This window comes from Triturus cristatus, chromosome 6 (genome assembly GCF_964204655.1).
Source record: "Triturus cristatus chromosome 6, aTriCri1.1, whole genome shotgun sequence".
NCBI classification, from domain to species: domain Eukaryota; kingdom Metazoa; phylum Chordata; class Amphibia; order Caudata; family Salamandridae; genus Triturus; species Triturus cristatus.
In genome coordinates this window covers 144624258-144639320 of record NC_140589.1, presented here as the reverse complement: position 1 = coordinate 144639320, position 15063 = coordinate 144624258, and the positions used below count along the sequence as shown (strand labels likewise).

The window sequence follows — 15063 nt, the reverse complement described above, 5'->3', positions numbered from 1 at the left end:
AGCTGTGTTGTTACCATCATTGACAGCCCTTGCAGGGGAAACGCGTGGTGCAAACTGCAGTAGCCTCCTGACGAGAGCCCAGGCACACATTTTTTCCCCACAAATTAAGCACTGTCTAGAACAATCTATGAGGAGTTTTTGTCTTCATCTTATGTCCTACACTGGAAGTGTACAAGGATTTTCAGCACTCCAGTAAGAATCCTACAATGCAATTATCTGGCCAAATGTACTAACTTTGCGCCATGTCTAGATGGCGACCTCTTCTCTCCTTATGTCAGTACGGGTCTGGTTTCTAGGTGGCACTGTGTCAGCATAGAGTGTTTATCTAGCCTTGATCCTTCGTGTTACAAACCTATGCACTCTGTGAGTTGTACCCGTAGTTCACCTCAGTTGAACGAGGTGGGACAGAAGAAGCAAGCGATGGTGGTTTGATAAAGGCGAGAGGACTTGGACATGGTATACCCGACAAGGAGGCATCTGCTGACATTACTTTGGACCTCCATCTGCACAGCACATAGTCTGCTATCAGCCAGTCATGTGTCAGAGGTGGCTTTGATGCCATTCCAATATTTCTATCACAGGCTAGAGTCTGAAAGTTCTTCTAGTATGTGTAGGATGTCCAGGTTCGTGTATGGAACGGTGTAGTGTAACTTACTTGGTGTACAAACATTGACATGCATTGGATCACCTATTGTTTTTAGGTCTCGGCTAGCGAAGGCTGCGCTAGCGCAGTCTCGCTCGCGAGAGATAATGACTTGGAGAAGAGGGACTTGAACCCGCCCCTCTTCTCCCCTCTTCTCCATTGGCTGGCCTCTTGAATGCTGGCCAGCCATTGGAGAAGAGGTTCGTCACCCCGAACAGGCCCCGTCCTTTTCGGATTCGGGGGCGTGTTTTTTGCAACTTTTCTAATTATCTCCTCCAGCCAATGGCAAGAGGAGAGAAAAGCAAAACACGCCCCCGAATCCGTCAACGACGCACAGTCTCTTCTCTCATTAATTAAATTATACTACTGAACCCGCAGATGACGATCCGAAGAAGCGTTTAGCCTCACAATGATGTTGACAGTTTGGAAGTGCATCTGCACACTTGCCTCCCAGCACACATGCAGCCGCCTCACCTGTATGTTTGTTAGCAAAAACAGCCTATTTAACCACCATCTAAAAGCCTCGAAGCGTCTGCCAAGATCAGAAGACTCGCTTCCAACACGCAACCAAGAACCTCTGGACAGCAATCCCATTTTATACGACGTTTCTCCGCTGTGCCAGGGAGCAGGCTGATCGGCAGCCTTGGTAAACAGCAGACGTGCCCTCTGACGCCATCTCTGCCTCTCCTCCCTCCCTCCCTCTGCCCCGAGGAGCTCAGAGGTCACATGTTCACACACGTTATTGCTCTCCCCTGCCAGACAGACGCAGGCTCGTCACCGGTAGCTTGCCAACACCATGGAACGCGCAAGCAGTGTGGCGTCGTAGGCGCTGGTAATCAACAACACAGACTAATACTGTGTACTGTTATGGTGGTCCATTAAGTAAATACTTAGTTTCACTAGGCCAGTGGTTTCGAAATGTTTCGTGCCGAGTCACTCTTTAAATGTGTCTGGAACCGATTGGACTGATAACATTTTCCATATTGATTGTGAGAAAATTGTAACTATTGCGTGTGGAATAAAATCGATGTTAAAAAAACATGAGGGATATTCCCATCAAGAAAGGTGCAAAGATAATATTGAGGCTTCATTTTTTTTTTATTCTCCTCACAATAAATGCTGTGTTTAGTTATTATTCACAGTACACATTCTCAACATTTCTGAAGTGTTTTGGGTTTGCATTGTCCAAGAAAGAATGACAATGGAGATGCCCAAAGTCTCCCTACATTGCAGTACCATAAAACAATTAACATTTGAAACAGGAGCTGGTGTACCAAAAAATTCCAAAAACGTTTACAAAGAGTTTGTTCCTTTGTGCCAATAAACATACATGTTGCTTCATATGCTAATAAAACACAATTGCTTTCCAGAGAAACGTACAACCTAAAGCATGATCAGTTCTCTTTTTAGGCTGAGCCTTGCACCCCCTTAAAATACCTAGCCATTCAACTAGGTTTGTCTAGATAGATTCAAGAGCACCGCATGGCTTTGGAGTGGCCCCATGTGACACTAGAACAGCCTTGCCTCTGAAGTAAGAAGCCAGTTACATGCTGGGATATGTTGTTTCACTTTTGCTATAGAAGTACGGACCACTGGTCCGAACATGCCAAGTGCTGTTGGATAACAAACTGGGGCACGTTAAAGGTAGCACAAATTATATTGGCGCTTAATAGGGGCTATTCCAGTACATGAAGGCAAGTGGCCCCCAGATCGCACACCTCTTCTCGTGCTGAAGACGCGGTTTTCCTGTCCAGTGAAACAGGGTTCAGGGCCTTGCGTCCAGAGTGCTACAGAAAAACTATATAATTTCTGAAAACAAGCCATGCTGATTATTGCAATTTACTACTAACGAGCTCTCAAGTGAACATCATTTCGGAGGGTTTTATCCTCTTTGTTTGTGCCTTTCTGTCCTCTGTCCTCTGTTCCACTCGTTTTCCCTCTGTCCTCTGCACCTCTCGTTTTTGTGCCTTTCTGCCCTCTGCTCCTCTCGTCTTTTGTGCCCTTCTGCCCTCTGTGCCACTCGTTTTTGTGCCTTTCTGCCCTCTGTGCCACTCGTTTTCCACTTTTTTTGTGCCTTTCTGTCCTCTGTTCAACTCGTTTCCCTCGTTTTTTGTACCTTTCTGCCCTCTGTTCCTCTCGTTTTTCTGTGCTCTTCTGCGCCACTCGTTTTTTTCCCTTTTGTGCCCCTTTTGCCCTCTGTCCCACACGTTTCCCCGCCGCTGTGCCCCCTGTGGACCCCTTCCAACACTACATATTCACCAACGGATTGTGTGTGGGGCTCGGTGTGTGTGTGGCTCTGGCTGTGTGTGTGTGTGTGTGTGTGTGTGTGTGTGTGTGTGTCAGGCGCGCAACACCCATTGGACTCACAGGGCTTCAGCCCCTCCCCCCCCCCCGTCGTGTGTGGCAGCCCGGGATGAGACACCTTCCCGGGCAAAAAAGCAGCCGCACCCGAGCACTTCACAGGTCTTTAAAAGACCATTTGCATGTTAATGAGGCCTTGCTGTTGTTTCCCCCCTTCTAAGAGCCCCTGCAGCTCCACTCTGCCTATTGCTTAAAGTTCAGCCTTCCCCCCCCCCCCCCCCCCCGAAATCTTTGTACCTGTCTGACTTTGATGAAACAGTGCCCTACCCTCGTCTTCATTTCCATTTTAAAAGGGTTGGCTCCAATTAGCTGTATGACTGCTGGGAGTTTTTAAAAGAATTTCTCCTCCTGAAATGAATGTATTTTTCTTCCCTCCATAACCCCTGTAAAGGACTTTGACACCCTCTTTGAGGGTACGCTTCACGGTACATGAACAACTCAATAAATACAAACAACAAGCATTTACAATGCAATGGTCTCGCCTTTTGCATAAATTGGAGCTATTGGTATTGTAAATTACAAATTTTTATTTATGGGTTGGTTTTGAAAACAGATAAATAAATGGCATAGTCAGACAGGTACAATACAATTGAGGTATAATAGGTGAAAGATGATATAATAGGAGCAACATCAGAGGGAAAACTTGTTCTGTTTAAAATCTAGGCTCCTTAGAGCACTGTTGTATGTGGTGAAGATAATATTGTGGAGAGAGACAGGATAAGGTGTAGAGCAGTGACATGAGCATGGTGAACAGGGGACTTCATGGTATGAGGAATAATGTACGTGACCAGCGTTGTCTGTAGCAGAACGGAGAAGTAAGAAGTTGTGATGACAGGTCAATCAATAGATGGCTTTGTCTTCTAAGGTATATAAAAAAGATAGGTTGGAGGCACATTTTGAAATCATTGGGTTTCCAGGACATGATTCTAGTGTCAAAGGTAAAAGTGGATGGGATGGTCAACATATTGCTTGGGCATCTCTTGCTAAAAGATTGGAAATAGTCTCAGATTGGTATTGCTAGCTACATGACACACAGACTTCTCATTTGTGATAATGATGTTTGTGGCCTATTAGGCTGTATTGGACATAATTGAACTGTTCTGTCCTCTATACGGGGGCTTAGGCGATGTGATCTTGATTCATCTCTTTTGAACCCCTCTTGACAGCCTACTTACAGCCCCATTATGAGATCCCTGGAGGGTGTGTGGTAATTCACCCGACAGAGTAAACAACACCAGGGGCATTGGTAACTCCAGGTCAGTGGAGTTACTGGGTAATAAGAGGTGTACCCCTAGAGTACCCTCAGAAATGAAGATTTGTTGGGTGACTGGTAGTTCTGCACCCCATTTCCTGATATTCAGCAGATATCCAGTTGAAATGTACTGAAAATAAGGTTTTGTTGCGGATCTTATAATTCCGATGGTGGCCTGTAACACCTATTACCAGCACTGTGGGAATTGAGCGGCCGCTCATAAGGAGGACCTATAAAGGATATTTACGTAGGATATTACGATAGGTAACGAACTTTCTGCCTTTCTACTGAACTGTCGATCATTGAAACGGCATAGCTTCAACATATATGACATGCTGATAGATGACAACCCTGATTTGGTCTTCCTGACAGAAACATGGTTGGATGAGCAATCCCTCCCTGATATTATTGAGGCCCTTCCCTCAGGCTATAACATTCTCCAAATTAATAGAGGGAGTCAGAGGTCCATAAAATCGAGCTGATATGTACTCTCGAACCGACTGTCATTAATAACTGTGAAGCTGGACTATTTTCCATCTCGATTAGCCCTAATTGCACTATTAAGGGCTACCTTATCTATCGCCCTCCTGGTGTGGCGACCGCGTTCATTGAGAATCTGCTTTACGCCATAATAAATTTATGATTGTAGGAGACCTTAATGTGCATTTGGATGATGTCAATTGCAGAGAGGCTGTAACCCTGATTAAATCGCTGAGAGCTCTTATGTTTGTGTTGGCCGATAACAGTGCCACCCACCAAGCAGGGCATTTGTTGGACCCAATCTTTGTAAATTGGGAAGATATAAGCGTATCTACCCCGATTAAGATTCTGTGGTCAGATCATTATTTGATCCCTTTTAAACTTAGAAGACCGCCTAACAGAGGGTCTTTACAGAAACCCCCTGTTATTAGGCGCAGAGACTGGAGGAAATTTAGTCATGATGTCTTTAGTCAAGCCCTAGGACAGGAATCCCCAAAGCTCAGCGACAACTTGATTGAGGCGTGTAGGATGTATGATGAATGGGTTGAGAGTGCATTGAATAAAGTTGCCCCCTGGACTCAGAAAGCCATGGCTCGGAGCACAAAATCCGCTCCATGGTTTACTGCTGAGCTGCGAGCCGCCAAAACCAAATGTAAGACTCTTGAGCGTAGATGGAGAATAGAATACGCCCCTTCACTACGTGAAGTCTACAAGAGTGAATTAAAGTTTTATCATAGACAGATTAGGAAATCTAAAAGAGACTACTATAATAAGAGGATTGACTGCTCAGAGAACACATCTAAAGAGCTATTTATGATCTTGAAGGAACTCTCCGCCCCACTAGCAAGTTCAGGGGAAGTCCCCCCCTCGACAGAGTCATGCAATAAGATTGCAGATTTCTTTATAGGGAAGGTAGAAAAGATCTATGTATCTTTTCAGACTATTACAGAACCTACATATTCGCCTAACTCTAACTGCGAAAAACAGGTTATGAACAAACTTAGGAAGTTTGTGGTCCCCCAAATAGAGGAGCTAATTAATATCTTATCGGACATTCACTCTGGCTCTCCCTTAGATGCGGTCCCAGCGAGGATTCTTCGCAGTCATCTTCCCCAGGTAGCGGAGCACATAGGTAACATGGCCTCCCTTTCCTTCCAAGAAGGTCTAGTTCCGGACGGCTGGAAATTGGCCCAAGTTGTCCCGATAAAAAAAGAAAGCCCATATTAGCATAAATCAACTAGACAATCTCAGACCTATCTCGCTCCTCCCTTACTGTGCGAAGGTAGTTGAGAAATTGGTTAACCGACAACTGGTGAGCTTTGTGGAGGAAAATAAGCTCCTCCACTCGTCTCAGTCGGGATTTAGAGCCAAACATTCGACAGAGACCGCTCTCCTTCTCTCTACGGAACTGTTGCGGTGTCAGGCGGATGAGGGTCACACGACCGCACTGGTCCTATTGGACTTAAGTGCGGCGTTTGACACCGTATCACACTCCGTATTACTGGACCGTCTGAGTGAGAAGGGCATAACAGGGCCTGCCCATGAGTGGTTGGTTTCCTTTCTTAACCCCTTCCCTGCTCATGACGGAACCGTTCCGTCATGAGCCACGGTTGCCGTGTGCTCATGACGGAACGGTTCCGTCATGGCAATCCTGTCGGCGGCCGCTCCGCCTGCGCGGCGCTGTTTCCCCGCCTGTGCGGGGCGACAACGCAAATGGGCGGAGTCATGACGGAACCGTTCCGTCATGAGCACAGCTCAACTGTGGCTCATGACGGAGCGGCTCCGTCATGAGCACAGGCCCGCCGCGCTGCCCCCCCGCACCCCCCCGCGCCGCGGCGGAATTCCCGCCGCGGCGAAGGGGTTAAAAACAGGAGATTTCAAGTGCATTGTCCACCATGTAAATCCAGTATAAGATGTCTTAGACAAGGGGTTCCACAGGGCTCGATTTTGAGCCCCACGTTATTCAATCTGTACATGGAACCCCTTGCCAAACTGGTGGAGTCATATGGTGTTGCCATAGTCTCTTATGCAGACGATACACAACTGGTGATCAACCTGTCTCATGATCCAGTTGTGGAGGCTGAGAAACTCTCGGCTTGCCTGGTGGCACTTGATGGGTGGATGAAGCAGAACTATCTCCGCCTCAATGGTAATAAGACGGAAGTTCTTATTGTTGGCCCCTGTCCTTCCATCTGGACATCTGCCTGGTGGCCCATAGAACTGGGCTCTGTCCCTGTCCCGGTAGACACAGTCAAAAACCTCGGCATACTCCTTGATTCTAATCTAGCCTACACTAATCATGTGGGCAATGTTGCTGGTAAATACTATGGCATTTTGAAGGTCCTGAGGAAAATCCTGGACCTACTGCCTCCTAGCACCAGAAAAACAATGGTACATGCCTTGGTTACCTCCCATTTAGACTATGGGAATTCCCTCCTATGTGGACTCAGTAAAAAAGGTCTAATGCAGTTGCAACGCGTCCAAAATGCAGCTGCCAGGCTCGTCCTGAATCTCCCTAGGAGGGCCTCTGGGAAACAGGCATTGCGTTCCCTGCATTGGCTTCCAATAAAGGAACAAATTAAATTCAAAACGATGTGCATTACCCATCGCATAGCTCATATAAAAGCACCTTCATATCTTCAGGATTTGCTTCCTATTTACCGTCCTCACGCCCTCTTAGGTCGATGGGCAGTATGTTATTAGTAGTTCCACGGATTCACAGAGCAAGGATGGGAGGATGGTCCTTCAGACACTTTGCCAGTAAAGGATGGAATGACCTACCCATCGAATTGAGGATGGAACCGTCCGAAATCAGGTTCAGACAAAGGTTGAAAACCCATCTTTTCCCCAAGACATAATTCAGTATAGTTTTCCCTGGCCCTAGTGCTCCACCTCCGTGAGCTACGCTCGAGAGATGTTAGTGGGATTGTCAGCGCGGGGACGCACTGTTCCTTGTGCAACCATGCGCTTAATAAATGCCATTAATAATAATAATACGCTGTGTTGCATACGATGTTGAAGCTTTTTCGTCACATCGGACATGGATTTGCCCCGATTACCATTACCAGTGAGGCTCTAGAAAGGATTCACTTTTCCAGTGTAACGTGCATGTACTTACCTCCAGGAGAGCCCTCTCCACTCTGTCCTTAGATTAGACAAGTTTGTTGCATTGGCCCCAAAGCCAGCCTGAAAGTAAAACATACGATAAGATTGATATATTATTAACACAGTATGTACTATTCAGTAGATGCAACAGAGTGATGAGCTGCACCACCACCCTGCCACACTCGAGGTGGCATTTATTATTCAAGCAAACATGCCTGTAACTTTTTCTACCTGCATCACTGATATAATATATATATATATAGTATTAAGTATTCTCTGCCGTACATTATAAGGATGTTGCAAGTCACTGAGGAGTTCCGTGATCATATACAGGAACAAGGCTATATAATGTAAACCAGGGAGTACTTTATTCCTTATAATGCATGGGCACACAATAACCCTTCCCACAAAGCACTTATCCTTGGTGTGGTGGTCTTTCACATGAAAGAGATAGGATGTTTTCAAACATGAAAAATACAACTAGAATATCTAGTGAAAAATAAAACACACCCAAAGAAGTTAGATATTTGTTGCAAAAAGACATTAGAATCAGTTAATTGCACGTTAGATTTTAAAAAACGCTGTAGCTCAGAATTGTGGAAACATGCAGAGAGATTCTTGATTTCCTACAATTACCTAAACTGTGGAGAAATACACGTTGTCATAAATATGTACTTTTTGCTTATCACTGTTTATCTAGAAAGATTGAGTAGATTGCATGAAAATGGGGCATGACTATCCACTGCAAAGCAACTACATTGTAGTCTGATGACATTGAGAATTCCTGCATTATAGTATGCTGATATGATACAGCGTGAGTTTATTTGCATTGACAATAGTAAGTGGCAATTTACAGCAATACATAAAAATCAATTACAATAAAATAGGCATGCAAATACAATGACACACAATACAATAAACTATGAACAAAGTTCTATATACAAAAGGGCAAATGGTCCTTAAAGTATTACTGTTATTGATGAAGCTGTTCCTAAATTCTTTTAGGGCCGTGTAGCCTTTTTGATGAGTATAGTTATATTTCTGTGTAAGGTGCTGGACACAAGTGGGACAGCACAGATTGAATGTGTCACCTGTCACACTCCAATGCTTCATGAAGAACAGGCCTGGGTGGACACCCAGAACACTAACTACTGCTGGTTGTCTAAGTTGAGTGGTAGTTGCATTAAATTGTGAAACTGACAGAGACGACTGTAATAAGTATTCGCCTGGATTGGGAGAAATTATGGAGGGCGGGTGCTCCATTGCCCAAATTTTGAGGCTTACTGCCCATATTTTATTTGGTGTAAACAGGTGCTAATTGCCCTTCCTCCAATTATGTGCACAGGGAGTCAACTCCCAAGCCACCAGACCTCTCTAAGTAACGTTCCTTTCACAGTTATGACCTCTGTAGAGATCTCAGCCACTTTGTGAAATTCCAACCATTTTTGTCTTAGATAGTTGCCCCATATCTCCTCATAAATTCTTTGTCCGCCATCTTGCATAGACTCCGCATCTAAGAGCTAAGCGTCTACTGGGGCTACTTGATTTTCTGGTAGCACTGCGTTAGAGTTTCTTGGGGCTATGTGAAGTTTTGTTGGGGCCAGGTAAGGATCTGTTGGCGCTATGTGAGGGAATGGTGAGCTTTTAAGTTTTATGTGAAGGTCTGTGTCAGTTGAAAGCTGTGTGAACATCTGTGGCCCCTCTGTGAATGTCTTCTGAGCATTATGTGTGGGTCTTTTGGTGCTGTGTGAATGTTTTCTGAAGGTCATCATGTTACAGGGAGTTACTGTTTACCTGTGGGTCTTTGGTGATAAGGTGAGGTGTGCTGAGAAGTGATGATATCAGAATGTTGACTACTGTGAGAGTAACCTGAGGGTCTGTAGAGAAATAATTGGGTTTGTTAGGGTTACGCCTGTATGTCGAGAGATACTTAGGGGTTGCTGAGAGGTACAAGAATATCTGTGCGGAGCTTTGTGATTGATTGCTTATTGGGGCTGATTGGTGGGCAGTGGATAGACAGACAGCTTTGTGATGTCACTAGGGCGCCAATGCAAAGATCTGTAGAGCTGAGGCAGCGGTCGGACTTTGTTGATCGGTTTGTGAGGCCATGTTGGTGACTGTGTTCGGTCTGTGAGAGTTTGTGGGTTGTGTCTGTTAGGCCTTGTTAGATTCTGTTAATGTCTACTTGAGCTTCTGGTATTATCTTTTACCTTATGTAAGTCTGGAATAGGATGAAAGTCCTACTCGGAGTACCACGTGACAGTCTCAGGATGTCTGGACTTCCTGAAGTAACTTAGGTTGTATTTCGATAGTACCACTTCTCAGGCTTGGCAAATAATTTAATGAAACTCTGTTATTTCATAAAGGGCTTATTCCTTTTTTTACATTAGACTCACATTAGGTTACACTATACTGTCAGAAAGACATGTGGAGTTGCACAAGTGCATCTTGTGGACAGCCATTAATACATTCTTCTCAAAATCATCTGCTAATAAAAGCCAGCAAACCCTTCAGAGCTAGCCAATAGTCTGACCTCTCTCTAAAATGCTCACTTTTCTTCAGATCTGTGTAGGCGCAGATGCTGGCACGAATGCCCCACTAAGTGAGTAAGACTGCATTCATTAGCCAAATGTATGAGACAATTGCTTTCCTCCCTACCTTCCACCAATCCTCCTCTTGAGAAATATCATTATAGGTAACTGACGTTTGCACAGAGCTACATAGAAGGAGGCACAGGGAGGTGTAGTGATTCGCAAAAAGTCACATTATTTTCGTTCAGATGTTAAACACGTGATTGGAAGCCAGAACTCCGTGTTCCAAGGTCTGCAATTTAGCAACAAGGCAACATCTACAAATTCCCCAGGTGCGTTACGTGTATACAACTGGCAATGATATGCAGATGAGGGCAGTAGTTCCTCCAACTGTAGCCCAGATCCCCTTCAGCGATTGGTTTACTTACAGTCAGAGAATCGCCAAGAGCACCAATCACCTTGATGTCGGCCGGCCGGAGCTGGTGAACTGGAGAAAAAAAGAAAAAGATGGCCGCTGAATCCTGAGACACGTCAGATTTAAGATGAGGAATGCGATGGAGGATTCATCTAGTAGAATTTCTCCAACACAGATGCATACAAATCTCGACACAAGAGTTTAGTTGCCCGGCTGCATTCACTTGATTACACCACTTGACCAAAAATACGTATTACAAAGTCAAAGATGGATCAATGCTTGGTTCTTCAGTGTCACATTGGATACACCCTAGAAGCGTGCCACTGCAGTTCAAGCACCGACGCTGGAGTAGACCCAGAAACTGAATCAACCATGTTTAATTAGGTGGAATGCAGATCTGAACAACTCGATGGATCCAATGGATTACATATTTGGATTCATCTGATTATTTATCGTGAGTATGACTACTCCACGTCAAGCATCGGTGGCCCCGCATAAGTCTATGTGAGTGACAACAACATTAGGATTACAATATTCAGAAATGTAAATGCAATTTTTGGACTGAGTTGGCAGGTGAGTGCAGAGAAACTCTGGGGCATATCAGCAAGCAGGCGATAAAAAAGTATTGCCGCTTTTGCGTCTGTTTTCGGACGAAAAGCGGCGATCATTTTATTGCCTGATCAGCAAGGTCACGCTACCGCGTGAAACCTTGCCTGATCGCCATTTCTCTTAACGCCCATTTTTGCATCTCTAATGAGATGCAAAGTGGGCGTCCCTCCCCAGGATAACGGGAGAAATGTCGCTAAGCGACATTTCTCCTATTATCAAGCCTCACGCAAAGTAGCATAGCGACAAGAAAAGTAGCGATAACCTCTGTTATCACTACTTTCCTTACACCTGCTTTGAAACTGACTTAGCCATGATATCCTTTGGAAGGTGGATATCATGGCTAAGTATGTGAGGCCCTATCAGCAAGCTATCGCCAAAAGTTGTGTGATTATCGCTGGATTTCCAGCGATAATCGCACATTTGGCAGCTTGCACTCTGAATTTTATCGCTTTGGAGATAAGCGTTGCTAATATCCCGCTATCTCCACGATAAAATTCAGAGTTGTCCGGCGATAATCATCCTCACGCCAAGAGCGCTGAGCGATAATTATCGCCGGCCCTTGCTGATATGCCCCTCTGTTTTTACAACACACACAAATCTCAGTTCTAAGAACAACCTATCACATGAGGCTGAGACAGGGATTACTGGAGTTGAAGAAGTTATCAGTTCTGATATGACTCCCTTGGAGCCACCTCCTTCCTCTTTACTCCAGCCACTGTTCGATTTGGGAGTGCGTGAAGACTGTCAATGAAATGGTGAAATTGGCATCGAGCGGGGGAAATACTTGAGACCACCTAATTAAAGAAAATATGGCAGCTTGATTCTGAGAGAGTTTATGAGCAAATTTACACTACTTGATTTTTTCTACCCAACTAGGATGAACTAAAGATTCATTGCTAAGGATCAGAGAATTGAGGGGATCACAAAATGTTTGCGTAATCTCACCATTAGATCGCATCAAACCATTGGGTATACGCAACGCCTGAACCTGCATCCAGGGTGTGTAAATCAGTCCTGTCTGTGCAGCTGAAAGAGCAGCGCACAAGACAGGTAGAACTTTGGGGCAAAATTACTCATTTTTAATGTAATGCAGGGCAGCTACCAAATCTATTGTGTTCACTAGAGAGAGGGCAGCGCACAGCCATATCTGCTTCTGTCATCCCCTGCTCTGGTGTTTAAAGGCAGCCTGGCTTACAGCACAGCCTTCCACCATGGATTAGTGGGGAGTGTGCGCTCTCTGGCATAGCATCTGCACGGGAATTATACCCTTTCAGTTAAAATTCCTATGCCTTGACACATTTCAGACGGATCCCACGCGCTGAATACGTGCTGTGCACCTCAGCGCGTATGAAGTGAGAACGCTTTTTTGAGAAATGACAACAGTTCTACTTTTTAACACCTGCTTCAAGGAGAAATTAGTTTATGACCCAAAGCCTAGTCTGGCTATCTTAGTAGGTTGGGCTTTGCATCAAAACCTACAGATGTATGTGTTGCTCTTCTGCCCAAGTAACGCCCCGCTGGTGCAGAGCGCCACAAAGCCCCCAAAGGTCTTTTTGTGCTGGGAAAAGGACACCATTCCAACACAAAAAAAAATGTACGCCGGAAACTATACACCAAATCTTGCTTTGTGCCACTTTGTGTCACTTAGCGATGGTGCAAACCCTCATTAAATCTGTTCCTTTGTTTCTTCTTCAGCATGGCTGTATTGCTTTCACAGCCGGGCAATCGGAGTTGGTTTTCCAGTGAGGGGCTGTCTGGAAAATTTATTTGAAAACTTCTTTTCCAGTAGCATCTTCAACCTCTGCGGGACTCGTAAACTGTTGTAGAGCTGACAATTTTGGAAGGAATACACCATAGCAGGTGCACAGCAGCCATTGGGGAGACTTGGGTGACTGGGGCACAATGGACCTATATCTAAAACTAAACCTTCCCGATGATCCTATGACCTGCTCCCTTAATAACTGGGGGTACTGGCTAAACATCAATAACGAAAAGCGTAGTTCCAGACATGGTTATCTGAAAAAAACATCATGATCACAGAACAGGGTCTGGTATTGCTTTATAGCCCGCCGTAGCGGGCTATACCGACCATTAACCCTTTCAGCGCGGCGGGAATTCCCCCGCGGTGCTGAAGGGTTCGAGCGCGGGCGGGGCCATGACGGAACGGTTCCGTCATGAGCACAGCGCAACCGATGCTCATGACGGAACCGTTCCGTCATGGGCATGGAAGGGGTTAAAGGCCTGCTCCAGCGTTAAAGGGAGTGGGTCTTTAATGACTGGTATAGCTGAGCTATGGCGGACTCTAAGGCTATTTGAACATTCTGCCACTAGAGGGTAGAATGTTCTAACAAACAAAACAAAGGCCTCAGTGAGCCCGGGAGAATTTAATTCCCACTCGGGCTCCATGAGGCCTTTGTTCACAGCAACAGCTGTGAACGTCAAATATTGGAATGTTGGAGCTCTGGGCATTTAACAGGCATTAGAAGCCTGGAGCACTCCATTGTCTTTAATGGAGTTCTCAACATTCTAATGTTCTGATATATAGCCTTTGAGCCCACCGTAGCGGGCTCCACTGGTCATTAAAGGCCCAAGCAAAAGGCGAGGGCTTTTGACAAGGGAGTGGGCCTTTAACAGCTGGTAGAGCCCGCTACAGAGAGCTCTAAGGCTATTAGAGCATTCTGCCCCTAGAGGGCAGAATGTCTTTATTTGCAAAACAAAGGCCTCATGGAGTCTGAGGGGGGTGAAATTCCCTCGGGCTCCGTGAGGCCTTTGTTAAACATTGGAATGTTGATGCTCCGGGCTTCTACTGACCATTTGAAGCCTGGAGCTACTACATTGTCTGCAATGGAGCTCTCAACATTCTAATGTTCTAATATGAGATAGTTGCTACCTCGTTACTGTCTTTAAGGATTACCCAAGTCAGAAGGACTGTGCATGGCCTGATAGCTGCCTTGCGTGACAATATCATCTCACTCTAGGCTGAAAGGGCCAGCATTGCAGTGTTCTTTATAACCTTATTTCCCTATCCAATGAAATCTGAAGTGCAAAATTCATTAATTTCGACAGCCCATTAATCTCCTCATTACCATTACTTATTCCATGCCCATTAATTCAAGGGGTCTGCCATCAAAGAAAACATGTGCTGATCACTGCACTACTAAGAAGCTGTATACAGATGCAGAGTCCTTTGATAACCTTAGACCTTTGTTGTGGCCCTCTTGCTCAGCAGAAAAACTGTTATAAATACCATACTATATGTCCACAAAGTACAGTACCCCCTCCTCAATGTCTTCCATTTTGGATTTCCTCCCTCTAGAGCAGGGTTCTCCAAAGTCGGTCCTGCAGGGCAGGATCCATGACAGATTTTTAAGATAACTACATTTATCTAATTGGGTATATGCTAAAAATCTGGCATGGATCTGGACCAACTTCAGAGAACCCTGCTCTAGAGCAAGAGAGACGGCACTAAGAAACCAACGGTCCACAGTACCAAATGCTGTAGACAGGTCCAGTTAAGGCAACAAAGCTGGATTATTCTGGTCTTTATCCTATGTCCAAGAAGGCACTTTCTCGGACAAGCACCCGCCCCTATGATAATGATGCAGTTACAACATTTTTAAAGACTGGAGTGGATGTATTTAGAAAGAAGGGAAGTGCCCAGTCTGTG

General features: G+C 45.2%; 1 protein-coding gene across 1 annotated transcript in view; it reads right to left on the bottom strand.

Annotated features, from left to right (window-relative positions):
* Window positions 1-15063, bottom strand: part of PLB1 (phospholipase B1) — a 440448-nt gene that overhangs the window by 92793 nt on the left and 332592 nt on the right. The window contains exons 45-46 of the mRNA XM_085610369.1: window positions 10801-10859; window positions 7855-7922 (exon numbers count right to left, since the gene is read on the bottom strand). Coding sequence (XP_085466495.1) covers window positions 7855-7922; window positions 10801-10859 — 127 coding nt within the window. The remainder of the gene's footprint in view (window positions 1-7854; window positions 7923-10800; window positions 10860-15063) is intronic.